We start from the raw sequence: 14,992 nt of genomic DNA, 5'->3' as shown, positions 1-14,992 counted from the left end.
TAACGCGTCTTAATTAAACGCAAGATGAATCGCGTCGACCATCATATTCTTCGCTGAGCTATTACCGTTTTCGATTGTCAGTTAATAAATCAAGTACGGATAGCGCTTTTCTAGCATTTACAACACTTTCCCCTTTCTTCGCGAGTTTTCATAAGCTTCGCTATGCTTTTAAAAATCGCTTAAAAAACAAACGTCGCTTGCAAACCTTAAATAGAAACAGTATCGCACAGCTCGCAAAGGACTACGAAATAAAAACGTTATTAAATAAAATTAAAACGTCTTAAAAAGTCGAATTTCCATTATTCTCTTTCGTGCCGATATTGATACTTCTGATAATGCTTTACGAATTCATAAGAAAAAAAGCATCAGTGAACGAGTATAATCATATCAAAAATGTTTGCGCTAAAAACTACCTTCGTTGAGCAAATCAAAGCTTATCATACTAGCCAAAAGGCTAAAACTGCCGGATAAAATACTTCAAAGTTATGGATTCCAGGGGGTGTAGTAGGGGGTATAGCAAGGGGTAAGAAGGAGTATACAAGGGTTTTAAGTCAATCGATTAAGATTCTATCTGATATGGAGCTGGCCCTCCTTGAACATCGATTACAGCTTAACAACGCCTCTATTACGATTCGTGGAGAGATTCGATATAGCTATTAAGAATAGCGTCTTAAGCCTCCCGTGTAATCTTGGAATCTTTTAAAAGAGATCGATTAAGTATTGTAAACAAATAGAAAATATTTCTTTTTGAATATACCTTTTCATCTAACTCTAAAGGTGTTCGATTAGATTTGAATCGAGAGAGTAAAGAAGCTAATCGATTATCGAAATACGTAGTATTCCTTCGATACTCCCCCCTATGAATACTATCCTCCTCTACGAATACATATCGGACCCAGTATAAGCTTCTAAATCGTAGAGCGGTGGTTTCTGAATGGCTCAAAGCCCTATCCATTTAATTGCACAGACTAAATACTGCCCTGAAGATACTTTTCAAAGCTGGAATCTTACAAGTTGATTAGTTAAGCCTTGGTAAGGTCCTTTGCAACATTATACTTTCGACATGCATTTATAGGGGGAGTATCGCGGCTAAAGTTATGCTTACGAAAAATCCTCAGATTAAGAGAGGCTTGACTAGCAATGCTTTAAGTATCGTGAGAGATTTTAGTTGGCTTTTTGAAGCTGGTTATGACAAGGATATTCTTATTATGCTGATCGCTTTCGATAAGTACCACGGTCTTTATGTCAGGAGCAGAACCCACTCGGAAGTAGTCGGAGGCTTTGCGGGCTCGGCTCGGTCACGTATACTATACAAGCCACATTCTATAAGAAACCCCTGGAGTTCAGGAGTTTAGAAGGCTAGGGATCAGTCTGATTACCAACGGAGCCTGATCGGAACCTCGAATAGTGATTCCGTCCCATTATGAACCTTACACTTTGCTTTTTTAAAGTGCTAAGGGTTAACAGGTCGTGCCGATTACTCTTTCAAGAAAAAGAATTTCAAGTACAGAATATGGCTTGTACTCGGACGCAGCTCCCTCTCATTATTGTTTTCGCCATTATTGTTCACAAATCTTCAAGGGTTATAAAGGATAAAATGATGACGAATTTGATTGCTAGGAATCACTTTATTAGATTGATTTACGCAGCTGTTTCTTGGGTCAGGACCTTAAGAGGTCTTTTATTAAAAATCTATTTGATTACTTTCGTTCTCAACTGACGAAGGTTTCGAAGACGACGAATATAAGACTAGCTAATATAATACGGCGCTTCCTTTAGCATATGTCGTTCTTTATTTTAAAGTTCAATTAAATCACGTCATCAAGGATTTATAATTGTGGATATCATAAGGGTCACGTTTTGATAATAAAGCTAAAGGTACTAACAATTAGACACTAGATATATACTATTATTTCAAACTTTAAATAGCTCAAATAAACAGGCCTTTTGAAATTCTGTAAACTCTCAATTGCACGCATATGAGCTGGTAGGTGCACCTTTAAGCTCTCTTTACTGTGACGTACGCTGCTTGCCATTTACGTCAGCTTACTTAATACATACATATATACATATGGCTCATGGTTCTGGCCTTGGATCTGACAATGGAAATGAGCTGGCCCTTCAAGACTGGTTTAATCTTGGTGACGATTCGCTCATACTCTCAATGTACCAATGCCAGCAGCGAAAATTCTGGGAATTAGCCTTTAGGGAGATCGGTGCATGTTGCGATCATCTCAAATACCGGTACTACTACGTACGTAGTACGTACTACGTAGATACCTATGCATATTAAAGCTTGAATGCTGCCGGTTTGACTTTATTACTTCTTGGCAGGGGATTGGACTCTGGGGTACAGTAGCGCATCAGCACTTGAGTGGTTCTCGATATCCGCCAATTACTATGCGCTGAGCATATTATGCTGTGCGATGAGGATAGGGGTTGTCGCTTTGAAATTATCATCTCTATTATATCCAGATAGAAATAAATATCTCGATCGCGTATAACTGTTTCGTTGTCAAGCCAGGAGGGTTTTGCGATTCGGCAAGGAGGGTTGTCAAGAAACACCAGGCGGATATGGACCGCGCAGTCAACATATCCTTGTATGTAGTTTGTCATTTCTCCCGCTACTACCATATCATAACAAATGGCAGTAACGCATTGTAGAAGACTCTCTATATTTCTAGGGATACTTCTAGGCCTCGACTTTTCTCTTGCGAACTTTCCGTTTGGCCGGCTGCTTCGTGAAACCAAATAGCCTATTCGCTTAAATGTGCCAACTCTGAAAAAGAACCACTAAAGAAAGCAAGGAAAATCTTTGTTTTCAGCTATGCATTTTGAACCTATAGCCAAGTTCAATCAATACTGGTTAAAGTACAATGGTTACGTATGAAAAAAAGCCTTTGTTGGTGGTCATAACGAAGATCGCACTTGCCATTAGGTAGTAGCCGCATCCGCCGAGGCTCCAACATAAATCCTTAAACCCCTCCATTTTGAGTTTATGCTAGAGCGCTGGACCCCGAAACTTTACAGTACTATAATTTGCTTCTCCTTCTTCTTCTCCTCGACCTCGGAGCAAAACAAATACCATCTACCTCTTAACGTTTCCTGAAGGAAGCTTTCAAATTACTGCCCAGAACGGATACTTGTGGAAGCTCGTCTGATGATCCTTTATATGACTTTTGTTACGACTTGCACCGCATTGAAAGTGATCCAGTGCGGATTTCGAATGCTTCGAAACCCCTTCACGGGGCATTCATATTCATTGATACTGGCTCGAGGTGTCTGACGCTCACCCAGGAGACCTTGTTGATCGAATCTTCTGACGGGTCGGGCTCGCTCATTCCAGGAGCCGTCTACTGTTCTTCGGATTCCCTGCCCATGTGTGTGTGGATCGTTACATCTTCACAATGGTTGATAGAAGATTATTATGAAAGATTACACACTTCAATATATCGTTCCATCAAAACAAGAAGAAGCAGCTCGTCGCAGAGAATATCAACGACGTTCGTAACATGCTATTGATCTTGACTGTTTTACTTATTTTGAAAAGTATTTCTCGACTACCTTGATAACTATCAATTACCTTTGAGCTCGCCTCGGCTCGAGTTTGACGGCTGAAGGCCTAGGTAAGCCTTCAGTTTCGCCGTCTTTCTCGAGCTTGGGCTCACGCCTTCCGCGGTCGCGTTAGAGCAGAATAATCATCGTGAATATTAATATCCCATCTTATTTTTATTCGCTTGAGGTTTAAACCTTGCTCGATGCCGCCGCTTGCTTCACGAGAGTGGCGTTATTTGATTTTAAAAGTCGATATTCGCAAAGTAGAAATAATAGCAAAGGTTTTCCTTTCAAGAAAACAGGCTGCTACGAGCGTTATGATTACCGAAAGGCTAGGCCGAGAAAGGGAGTCTTGGCGGGATGACAGGTCCGGATAAGGAATCCCATCGGCGTTTTCGTCATACAGCCGGTTGCTATGCAAATAGTGGGTAACAAAAACAGTGGATTCCTCTGATTGCATGTGACTTACGGAATTCGGTCTAAACGATCGAATAGTAAAGAAACAATGATTACTATGCTCATCACATGAAGCTGAGGCTTAGGTTGAACTTGAGGTATATTTCGCACAAATTTTTTTTTCTTGGATTCCGCGAAACCAATTTGAGTCAGTGTTTTGTGTGCGAAACAGATACACTTGAAAGAGTGGTTCCTCGCGAGGTCGTAATGTAGTCCGAAGCTTCCAGCGCCCCCTTTCTCTGATACTGCCACCAAACATGCCTGCCTTTGGATATTCATTCGTTGACATCGTCACTATCATAAGCATCCCCTAATACCGCCAGATCCCACCGCACCCACGATTCTAGTATGGTGCCGATTCGATTAACCGCACTATTTCAGTCAGTCCCCTTTCGATGCTACAGTATCTGAGATTAAGGGGTTGTCTTACGCATTTCATGATCTGTGTCGAACACGCGATTAGCCTCATACCTGACTTGACAGGAAAGGATACTTACACCACCTTCAAGAGGGAAGCCACAGTCGCCGCCTGTTCCACTCGGGGTTTCACAACGGCCACGAGGAACGACAAATTGATCCGGTTGCGCAATTCCGTTCGAAGAGCAACAGAACAAGTACTTTCCCTCCTTGCCTTGGCAGCCAGTGTTGAAGCTTGACCAGCCATAGTCACAGTACTCAGTAGTCCTAGGCTGCTGCTGTGGTATAGCACTGCAGCTCAGGGCGAGGGCACTGGCGAGGAATATGGTAGTGAGTTGCATCTTGAGGAGCAGTTGAGTAAAAGCGGGCTTTAGAACTGTCAGTAATCTGATGTACCGGCTCAGGAACTATTCGAAGAATTGCGGTAGCTCAAGTGAAATAAGATGAGTTGAGAAGGTGTTGACTGGTGGAGGGAACCCGAGCGCTATATACAAAATTGAGCACCCCGCAAAGAGACTCTTGAATAAATTGAAGGCCAGGAAATACGGAGTAAGAACGTGTCTCAGACCTGTGGATCGGCACTACGAAAATACGAGGGCTTAGTCGAAAGACTTGACAGGGTTTGGTACAGTAGAAGCAAGAAATTCAAGGAACGGAACTTGCTCCGTAGTCCGTATTATCCTCCCCCATGAATACATGTCGGACCCAGTTTAGGCCCATAAATCGTAGAGCGGTGGTTTCTGAATGGCTCAAAGCCCTGTCAACTCGATTGCACAGACTAAATACTGACCTACTTAAAGATACTTTTCAAGGCTGGAATCTCATACGTAAGTTGATTAGTTTAAGCCATGATAAGTAAGATCCCTTGCAAAATTATACTTTCGATGTGTATTCATGCGGGGATAGTACAAGTAGAGCATTGTCATAAGTAGGCTCGGGTATGATATGGCTGACTCTTTCCTACGTATGCCTCGAACATGGTGGAGCATGTCTTTGCATCCCTTAAACTTCTTAAATCCACTGCCGATCTTCCGAACAATGCGAATTGTTCGTAATCTACCTACTCGCGTGGCCATGAAGTCCGTCCGTCATGCGACCTATTTTTAGACGATTTTCGCCTTGGCGGAAAGACTTCGTGGCCGTGACCGTTTTTTCCGGGCCCGGTTTGGCCTCATGGTACTAAATCGCAGAGCGGTGGTTTTCTGAATGGCTCAAAGCCCTTTCAACTCTACTATACAGACGAAACACTTGCTTGAAGATAATTTTTAAGGCTGAACCATTATTAGCTTCAAGCTCGGGTAAGAACCCTTGCAAAATTCGTAGCACGGACGATTACAACGATTGATTAAACTACGCTTAATCCGCTCCTTGAAATTGTGCAACAAATCGACTTTGCGAATAGCTTCATTTTCTACTCTCCCCCGCCATGAATACATGTCAAAAGTATAATTTCGCAAGGGATCTTACCAGGGCTTAAACCAATCAATTTATAAGGATTCAGCCTTGAAAAGTATCTTTGAGCCAGTAGTTAGTCTATACGGTGGAGTTGACAGAGCTTTGAGCCATTAAGAAACCACCGCTCTATGATTTATGGGCCTAAACTGGGTCCGGCATGTATTCATGAGGGGGAGAGTACTACGTACTGTGTTTCGCTTTGCGCGTACGAAAGAAGTCTGCGCTAGCAGCACAAAGTGTAGTAGCAATCAAATTAAGAGGTTAAGGCATGGGACCCTACAGTATCGGCCGTATCCACCCTTATTTTTGAATCTCTCTTCCTTCCTCCGCCATTTACGTAGTATCTCTCTGTATCCTTGGATATCCCATCTCGGGTATCTCGGTATCGCGAAGAATCCTCGCATTCTACGTTCCGCAGCGGAACGAAGACATGGCGTCATTGGCGAAAGCATTCTCGGGTTTTAATACATCGTCAGTAACACGTCGGTAAGAAAAGTATCCATCGGTGGGGACGCAATAGGCAGAACTAATCTGAATCGGCTATCTGAAAGCATATCAGATTAAAAAATAAGAAAAGTAGCTTGCTTACACGTAAAGTTCGCATCCGTACTAGTTGTGGGTATCGATACTGGTCACACGGCCCGCCATACCAAAGTTTGAAAGGCCGAAGTTTTATTTTACAACATTAGCTGCATTCAATAACAGCTTTATATAAAAAAGTCGATAATTGAATACAACTCGATTGCGCCGCTTCGTGCATCTATCTTTCAATATTATTAGTCGTTGCGATATTGACTTATTCGAGTTGCAATCGCATCAATTCTAGCTGATATTTTGATGTTCCGGAGCCTTTCAAGCTTAATAATCGATAAGCTGCAAGCTTGCTACGAGTTTTCATTTCAAAAAACCAATCATTTGCGTAATAGATATTATAACAATTGATATATATATATATATATTTGATATTTGATAATCTAATAGAACATCGTGACGCCGATACGTAGATATAACTTTTATTATTAGAGCTTGTTGCGTTGAACAGTTATTGTCGGTATAAACCGTGATTTTTGATGATTTTTAATGATTTTCAACCCGATTATGCATACTATTTAAGATGGGACACTTGCTTGGACTGACAAATATTCAATTCAGCGGTGCCATCAAAAGTCTTACCTCTCAGTGTGTCAGGCTATTCCTGGCTCGTCAAAGTGCCAACTTGGCTGCTGACGCGTCGATAGATTTGGAATTGTTCCGAAGCTTCCGTGAGCTACTTACGAAAGGAATCAAGACTTTGACGGATCTCCGTAGAGAGACGTTAAGACTTCCGGAAAAGGATCGTAAAATGCGTAGAGCTTGTCCGATGATACAACCCGCAGACAGTTTGCTCACTCCCTTGCAAAGGGGGCAGAACGGTGGAAGCAGCTTCTGAGCTCGACCAGACCTTCTGCTCGATTTTTGCTCTCTTTTTGCCATAAGGCCCACGGTCCCTCCCTGGGATAGTTAATAACAAATGGACATACTGCTGCATAATAATTGAATAGCTCGTAAGTGCGTGTGTGGCTTCAGACGATGGTGCAAATGGTGCGCAATAATACTACTAGAAGGAGATCCCGGGGACTACTCCATAAATAAAGCTTGTAGAGGATCATCTAAATGATCGAATTATACGGAGTAAATTAATGATGGTCACCAACATAGTCACATAAGCTGTAGCTTGGGGGGAACCAGAGGCATGCATATTCCACAAAAGACCGGTTGAAGTAGGTACTAGTTGTATTAATCGGACATTATTGGCATACGCAAGAAGAGGCATCCTATCGTGGGGGAAAATAGCAGTGCCGCCCGCAGGATGCGATCTCACTCATGGTTCTCAAGTACAAACAACCAAATTCCAATGCGGTGTTCCAAAAAAAAACCGTGCAAGCCCGCCATAGGTGAGCGTAAGCAGAGATGTGGTGTAAACAATAGACTCCATTCCAGAGCCTGCGGGATGATGCGGTCCTCGCTATGTACCCTGACGAAAACCTCTGGCCTGGCCAAAATATTTCCGAGAATGGTTTTGAGAAGAAGTCATTCCGCAGCTGCCTCGGCTGCCTCGGCTGCCTCAGCCCCCCCCAGCTCCACCATCTCCCGTGGATCCCGCAGCTTGTGCATCGCTTGCAACATTCAAAACACGACACCTGTACCGGGCGACGAAACCAGAATCATAATTTCTCTTCAATCGGAGGTTCTCTGGCCATTGCTGCTCTTCCGCCACTCGGTCCAAATAGTCCCCAATGTGAGTGTATTTCATTCCGCCTCCTGGGGCACCAATGTCTTTCAAATTTCCCAAGAGGTAGGCGAGCAAGTCTCGCTCGCAATCCTGATACCCGACTGGGTTTGTAATGAGATTCTTGAATTTGTATGGGTAGTAATGGGAATAGACCGCAGGTCCGACGGGATCGTGAAGCTCGACGTTTTCAGGGATAGGCTTTCCCGAACGGTGGTATTCCCTAAGGCGGGAGTTGATTTCGGCAACCAGTCCTGTGAGATCGATGTGGGCGTGTCCTTTGCCCAGCCGCTCAGTACGTTTGTCGTTCAGAGCATTAAGCAGATCGCCGTAGCAACATAATCTCCAGTGCCCAGCTGGATCCTGAGGAGTGGTAAACAGCCTGCGTCTGTCGATGTATTTGTCCTTGTCGATTTCATGGAGGAGGGCTCGGAGATCTCCGCGATCATGGCTATGGAATTTGTGACTTTCGCTAAATTCAAGACTTCCCGGTTCCGGGGAACTTCCTGGAGGGGACAAGCTGGGAGACTTCCTTGCTAGCTCCGCCTTTCTTGCTTCTTGAAACGCCTTCCTCCGGCCGTATTCTGTCGTCGAAGGCCTTTTCTCCTTTGAACCACTGGCCGCTGATGACATATCTGTATTTGTTGAGATACGTACGATAACAGTTTGATCTGCAACTGCCAGAAAATCTGTGGAGGTATTGCGAACAAGTATGGTAGTAGATTAAAAGTGAACTTGGAATTGGAAGTACCGTGTCGAAGTGTGTATTCAAGAGAAGGCTCTGCGAATTGTGCTGGTGATGATGAAAGGAAGAAAAAATTAGAACAGCAGTGTGTTTATATAGCTCTCTCGAGGTACTATTGAATCACAGAATTATTAAGCTGTAAACAGGCTGTGAATCAAAAGGACTGTGAATCGAGGACTTCTAAGGGTTCGGTGGCTGCGAATCACCTTTGTAAGTCACAACCATGTTTCCTAGCTATTAGTGCCCATCACCCAAATCATAACTGTGATTTAGGTATCAAGGGAATAATCTGAGGACGGTCATACGTAATATATACATATTCGGGACTCATGGTTTGCGCCTTTAATACTAAGCTTGCTATCCCAGATCCAGAAGCGTGCTTGCAAGAAGTCTTGTGGAAGGGTCAGCCCTTTACAAGTAAGTCACAAGGGAGTATAATAGCGAAGGACATTGTGCCATCTGGATATCTAGCAAACATTCCAGCTTGCCCGCTGGGGACTTCAAAGTACTCTTCACGGAAGTTCACTATTGGGTTACAGTTGTTTCCCCCTTCGCTAAACAATCTCGCGTAATAACAAGGTAAATAAGCCGCTGGCTGACTGATAACAAAGACCCTCTGACCTTTGATCTCGAATTACATAAATGCCTGCTACTATTACACTTTGTATGAGGCTCTTTCGGTATTTGTGCTGCTATACGTGATACTATGCTAATAGTCACGTGTGCATTCAACATCTCTATTGCGGAGAGAAACGTTTCGCTTAATTCTCAACTGTTGAATCCTCACTTCGCTGCATGAAAATAGCCGTCTAATACAGCTAGATATAGAAAGCAAATTTCCATTATTTCGAAGGTAAAGTCCTTTCATCAGCTATATGCGAATGAGAATTGAATACCGTCTGATCTAATACATCATTGGCAAGGAGTGGAAATCGCTAACAGGACTTTCACGTTTAGTTTCAACGACAGCCACAGCTCATAATCGCATAGCAAACTTGGCCCAGCATGACATCGAGCAAAGCAACACAGCCGTCGATCCCTCCAGCACGGAGCATATTACTGCGAAAGGGCGCAAAGAGCCCGAGGCAAACCTGGGCTTCGTCAAGCAACTAACTCATCATCATCAAATCGCTCTCTCCCTTATCCGGAGCTCTCCAGACGTCCGTCCGCCCGAACAGATGAACCGAGATGGGTACCGTACCTGCATTCCGAAAACTCAAAAAACGCTACCCCCGCGCACTCTGAGCCGCCATAGGTAATTGTCGCTTCCGCTCACGGTTGTAATTGGCTGCAGCGAAAGGCATATATTTCTAGTTTCCCCAGCATGGCGAGTTGAGAACTCGAATCAGGTCTGGATATCAATTATTCATTCTGTAGATAAGAAGATCGAAAAGTTAAGAGCTAAGCGCTAAACAATAATCAAAGCCTTCTTTCTCGCTTTTAACGCATATCTTATCATAGCCAGCGCGGGGGCCTGACACGTGGGGGTCCCGTTCCCCTCTTCGACGTCGACTTCGATTTCGGGCTCATTTTCGAATTCGCACAGACACTACTAATCGGGCTCATACCACCCAAGCCCGAGTCCCTGAACGTCTCATCTTTCTTCGTCGGCTTTGGCTTTTTCGAATTTGCGGCTCCTCCCAGCGAGGCTGCCTTGCGATGGCCGACGTCCTTCTTCTTCGCCTTGCTTTCTTCTTCCTCGCTCTTCTGAACGGCCCGCCGGCCAATGTCCATCAGGTTGCACTGTTCCCGCTCCGCCATCTTCACCTGCGCCAGATGCACCACGTCATCCCGATGCAGGCTCTCTCTCAGCTCGCCCGAGTACGGCCCATCGCCGGCACCCAGCTCGTCGCCGGCTATGCTCAGGCTCACGGCAGAGTCGACCGAGCCGTCCCTCCCGTGCAGCGGCTTTGGCTTGGCTGATTGAAGGCCGGGCATGCTCTCATCCTCATACATCATCATGCTGCCGCCGACGCAGTCGAGGTGGAGCTCTTCCACCCAGCTCTCGATGTCGGCGACCTCGCTGGCCACGTCCACCTCCTCCACAAACTCCTCCACCAGGTCCGCGAGGTTGAGGAGGGCCTCTGCCTCTTCCTGCATGATGACGACGAGCTCGGTCAGCTCGGCCACGATCCTGTCTTCCTGCTGGACCGTGTGCTGCTGCTCCATGATGGTGTTCATGATGGACAGAACCTCACTGAGGAGACTTGTCATCTTTTCAGGCGCTTGAGATGAGGGCGTTGGAGGGAAGCTGCAGTCCTGGTCCTGATCTCGTAGTCGCATTGGTGCGTATTTGGGGGTCGGCAGGCGACGAGCACTTGGAGGCAACGGGGGGAGCGGTGCTTGAGGCGGTGGTATCGATATCGGCTGTAAGATGAGACTGGGTCTCCTTCTGACCGGTATCGGCGGTGTATCTGGGTCCGATCTCCTGCTCCTTTGCTGGAAATAGTCAGAGACAGGAGGCGGTACGTCCGGCAGCGGGAAGGAGGCAAGAAGCGTCTTTCTCTGCGGCCGCTCGGTTGGCGTAGGCGTTGTCAAGACGATATCAAAAGTCGATGACGAGAATTTTTGTCTGTGAGCTTCGGGGTGAAACTCTGAGCCCATGAAAGCAATGGGGGATTCTCCGTCGACGGCGGCCTCGTGCAAACCGTTTGCGAAGCCGTCATCAGCGTGCCGCGGAAAGGGAGGGAAGTGATTCGGGTGCTCATGATGGAACGGATAAGCTTTACTGAATTTCTTTCTCCACATGTTTGATCCCGCCGTCCGTCTTCTTAACGCCCAGATTTAAGTCGGGAAAGAAGAAGATTTTATGAAGGAGGAACCTAGAAAATGTCCTGGTCAGAAGCCTCGGGGGGAAATTAGGTCAATGTGGCAGGGACAATGCCGCGTAAGATAGGGTTCCCTTCAGCGCCTACTGAGAATAGACGTCATGGAGAAACAAATTATTGATGCGGAAGTCATAAGTTATATGGACTTCAATGCAGGCTGGGATGTTCGAGATGTCGATCTCGCTTAGCTGGAGAAGGACCCTGAGCGGAGGCGTTTCCGGCTATAATTAGGCCCAGCAGTAGCAGGCATGATGGCAATCGTAACATACTACTATTAGAGCTTCGAGGAAGCTGCTGGGGTAAAAAGATCGAAATAACTTCCGTTTAAAGTGAAGAATTTGCAGATTACATAGTTCATAAATATCACCGCTGTGTAAATCCGGGTAATGCGAATCATGAAGACCCCGGAGGCGGACTAAGAGTCAGTAAGGCTGAAGGAGGAACATCTTAATAAAAGCTTACAACACTACTGGCTCTGCGACCGCAATAAACAAAGAGAAAAAGACTCCCTCGGAATTATTGCAGCATCAGACTGCCTTGGTAACCTTAAAATAAATTCTGTCTGCGTCTCAGAGCAAGGGAAAGCCTGATGGAAGAAAAGAATAGCGTCCAAGATACGACGATAAATCGCGTCAAAAGAATGATGATTTGAACTTCCACTATGACTACATCCAGGAAGGAAAGAAGAGGAAGAAGAAGAAGAAGGGGGAGGAAACGACAGTAGATCCCACAAAGAAGAGGACTCGTCCATTCAGTAGCAATCCTTCATCTCAGCACTCCATGTGTCGTCTGTCTCTACAGCCATATAGACCGAATCCCCGCGTCGGACATATTCCTAGCTTCTTGTTTCAATTGGTCAGGGACCATATCTACAGGCACTGCGAATAGTAGATGGTCGAGAACGTGCAGACATACGGAGCCACGCAGGTGTATGGGCCAGCGAAGGGAGCTTGACCACCACACTGGGCGTAGTGGGCAGCCCCGGAAGTGGAAGGCGCAGTGCTCGTGGTAGAAGTCGCCCTGCTTGTCGTCGTCGACGTCCTGCGCGTAGAGACCGATGTAGCAGCCTTGGAGGTCGAGCTAGAGCTAGTCCCACTGCCGGGGAGAGGGGTGCCAGAGAAGGTTGAGTTGAGAGCTCCAACTTTGATGTTGCTGTAGATGACGTAGGAGTTAGGGGAAGCGGCTTCGACATCGGCGGGGACTCCAGATGTTGTTGGGCAGGTACCGCGGCCGACTCCCGGGGTAGCTGGGTTGCCGGTGACGGGGTAGGTGGAGTCAAGCCACAGCATGTTGGCGGCATAGTCATCCCAGAGAGAGAGCGAGAGAACCATGCCAGCAGACATGGCGGCTGACATCGATGCGAAGCCTCCGCGTTGTTTGTAGATGTTTGGGTCACCAAAGACGGTCTTCTGAGCATCGCAAAAGGCGGCCGTGAGACTGTTACCTGGGACACCGGCAATCGTCGACTGCGAGTTAGGTATCACGACGCCGTTTTGAACGTAGAAGCGTCGAATCTCGCTTAGAGTACCGGCATCTGTACCAGTATTGGTGATGAATTGGGTGACGACCGTGAAGACTGAGTTTGTGTTGACGGTCTTGCCTGGGCCGTAAAACTCCTTGTTGCCTTGGCGGTAAGAGTTGAAATCACTGTCCGAGAATTTAGATCTCGATTTTCGCAATCCAAGGGAAGGTATATGCTTACCATCCGTCTGGATCGGTCACCCCAGCATATCTATCGGCAGAGTAGGTCCCTCCGCATGCATCACCGAGACATCTGGTCTGCCCGACAGGACTGGCCGAGTGAGGAGTGAAGGCCGTGGAGATGGAGTTGGCTTCCCAGATATCCATTTCGGCCTGCATAACAAGTCAGTATCTGCCATTTGTAGGTAGGTTTATCAGTGTGGGATTTGACAACGTCTAGCGATCAGACTGGATGAAGAGGGAAAGATCTCAGCCTCCCAATGTCTTACACAGCAAGAACCATATTTTCCAACACCGGTGTTTGCGTTGTTGGACGCCGGCACCCATCCTTCAACATTTGCCTGAGAATCTATGTCAGCGGGATCCTCTAAAGAGAAAGGTATTCGGGACTCACTTCTCCGTTAATGAACTTCAAGTCACGGGGACACTGCCAAGGTAAGAGGGTTAGCAGACGATCAATGTTGCATGTTTAGGAGCAGTCTTAGGCATAGATTTCCCCAAAGACACTCGAAACAAGGAAATTGGCTATGAGCCGAAGACTGACCTGAGCATCGCAATACCCAACACCGTATTTGGCTCCGGCCTTATTGTTGGGGTAAAGAGAAGCACCACCATCCTTAGCCATGCTGACTAGATAGAGAGCACCATTCAAGCCACAAGGAAGATGAGAAACATCAACGTCGAATGTGAACTCCTTGTTGAGCAGGTTGAAAGTTTGATAGGTGCTATCATCAGCCATGAGGAACATACGGGAGCCCACGTTCCGGCTTGCACCGTTGGTAACGAAATTGAGTCTCAAAGCATTGCCAGTCGTCGTTGCTCCGTAACTCCCACTGTAGTCAGCACCGTCAAGGTAACAGTTCTGAGCACAAGCAGTGCCATTGGGGCAGAGAGCAGCGTTCCAAGTGTTGCCGGTGTAGCAATTAGTTCCTGTAGAGCTGTGCAGCCAGCGCCAGTTTGAATCGAGGACGACCTTGCCGTTGATGGTGGTGCAAGAGCCAGGAGCTGTACAAGTTTGCCAAGTGAGAGGGGGGTGGACCTCAGCAGTGAACGTGCCGATACCCTGACCAGATGCAACGGTGAGAAAGAGCGAGGCGAGGGCGAATCTGGAAGACATGGTTTCTGACTGACGGATATCTTGGAAGTGAGTTATAGAAAGATTTGGTGGGAGGAGAATGAGACTTATATAACCAATCCTGGATCTTAGAGCCAAGGGGAGAAAAGGCGGACGTGAGGGAGAGAGCTCATTGCACGCGGGACTCCAGATACCAAGCTCTTGCCGTCCTGGATGAGCGGCTCGACGGGCCCATCGGAATGCAAAGTGACGAGGAAGAGGAGGGATGACTTTTCACGATAGCCGGTCAGAAGCAAAGAGATTGGAGGGAGGAAACATGAAGAGTGAATTCTTGTACCCCACGCGCCTTGCTCTCCAGTCCACTGAGTATTGAGTGGAGGACTTTCTTGCATTGTCTCAAAGCCAAGCTCGAATGAGCTCGCAAGGCTTATTGTCTTGTCGCGGGGATAACTTCTTGCTTCTTTCACGATGTAGTAAAGAGGGCCTTCCGG

General features: G+C 46.4%; 4 protein-coding genes across 4 annotated transcripts; all 4 read right to left on the bottom strand.

Moving 5' to 3' along the window:
• Positions 1 to 4,374: 4,374 nt before the first annotated feature.
• Positions 4,375 to 4,769, bottom strand: L3040_002741 (uncharacterized protein; the record flags this gene model as incomplete). Its single annotated transcript, XM_066155665.1, has 3 exons — positions 4,375 to 4,383; positions 4,442 to 4,453; positions 4,509 to 4,769. 3 exons carry the CDS (start codon positions 4,767 to 4,769, stop codon positions 4,375 to 4,377), a joined length of 282 nt encoding a protein of 93 aa, XP_066012643.1.
• A 3,218-nt stretch (positions 4,770 to 7,987) lies between these two features.
• L3040_002740 (uncharacterized protein) lies at positions 7,988 to 8,785 on the bottom strand (the record flags this gene model as incomplete). The annotated part of the gene is made up of 1 exon (XM_007296310.2): positions 7,988 to 8,785. The coding sequence occupies one exon, from the start codon at positions 8,783 to 8,785 to the stop codon at positions 7,988 to 7,990; it is 798 nt and encodes a 265-aa protein (XP_007296372.2).
• A 1,567-nt stretch (positions 8,786 to 10,352) lies between these two features.
• L3040_002739 (uncharacterized protein) lies at positions 10,353 to 11,645 on the bottom strand (the record flags this gene model as incomplete). The annotated part of the gene is made up of 1 exon (XM_007296311.2): positions 10,353 to 11,645. The coding sequence occupies one exon, from the start codon at positions 11,643 to 11,645 to the stop codon at positions 10,353 to 10,355; it is 1,293 nt and encodes a 430-aa protein (XP_007296373.2).
• Positions 11,646 to 12,594: 949 nt separating this feature from the next.
• On the bottom strand, positions 12,595 to 14,543 carry L3040_002738 (uncharacterized protein; the record flags this gene model as incomplete). The annotated part of the gene is made up of 5 exons (XM_066155664.1): positions 12,595 to 13,372; positions 13,428 to 13,579; positions 13,696 to 13,767; positions 13,821 to 13,853; positions 13,971 to 14,543. The coding sequence occupies 5 exons, from the start codon at positions 14,541 to 14,543 to the stop codon at positions 12,595 to 12,597; spliced, it is 1,608 nt and encodes a 535-aa protein (XP_066012642.1).
• Positions 14,544 to 14,992: the final 449 nt, after the last annotated feature.

This window comes from Drepanopeziza brunnea, assembly GCF_022702325.1.
Source record: "Drepanopeziza brunnea f. sp. 'multigermtubi' strain 214-2 chromosome Unknown ctg3, whole genome shotgun sequence".
Lineage (NCBI taxonomy): Eukaryota > Fungi > Ascomycota > Leotiomycetes > Helotiales > Drepanopezizaceae > Drepanopeziza > Drepanopeziza brunnea.
Note: the sequence above shows the minus strand (reverse complement) of the source record. Positions and strands in the feature narration are given on the sequence as shown.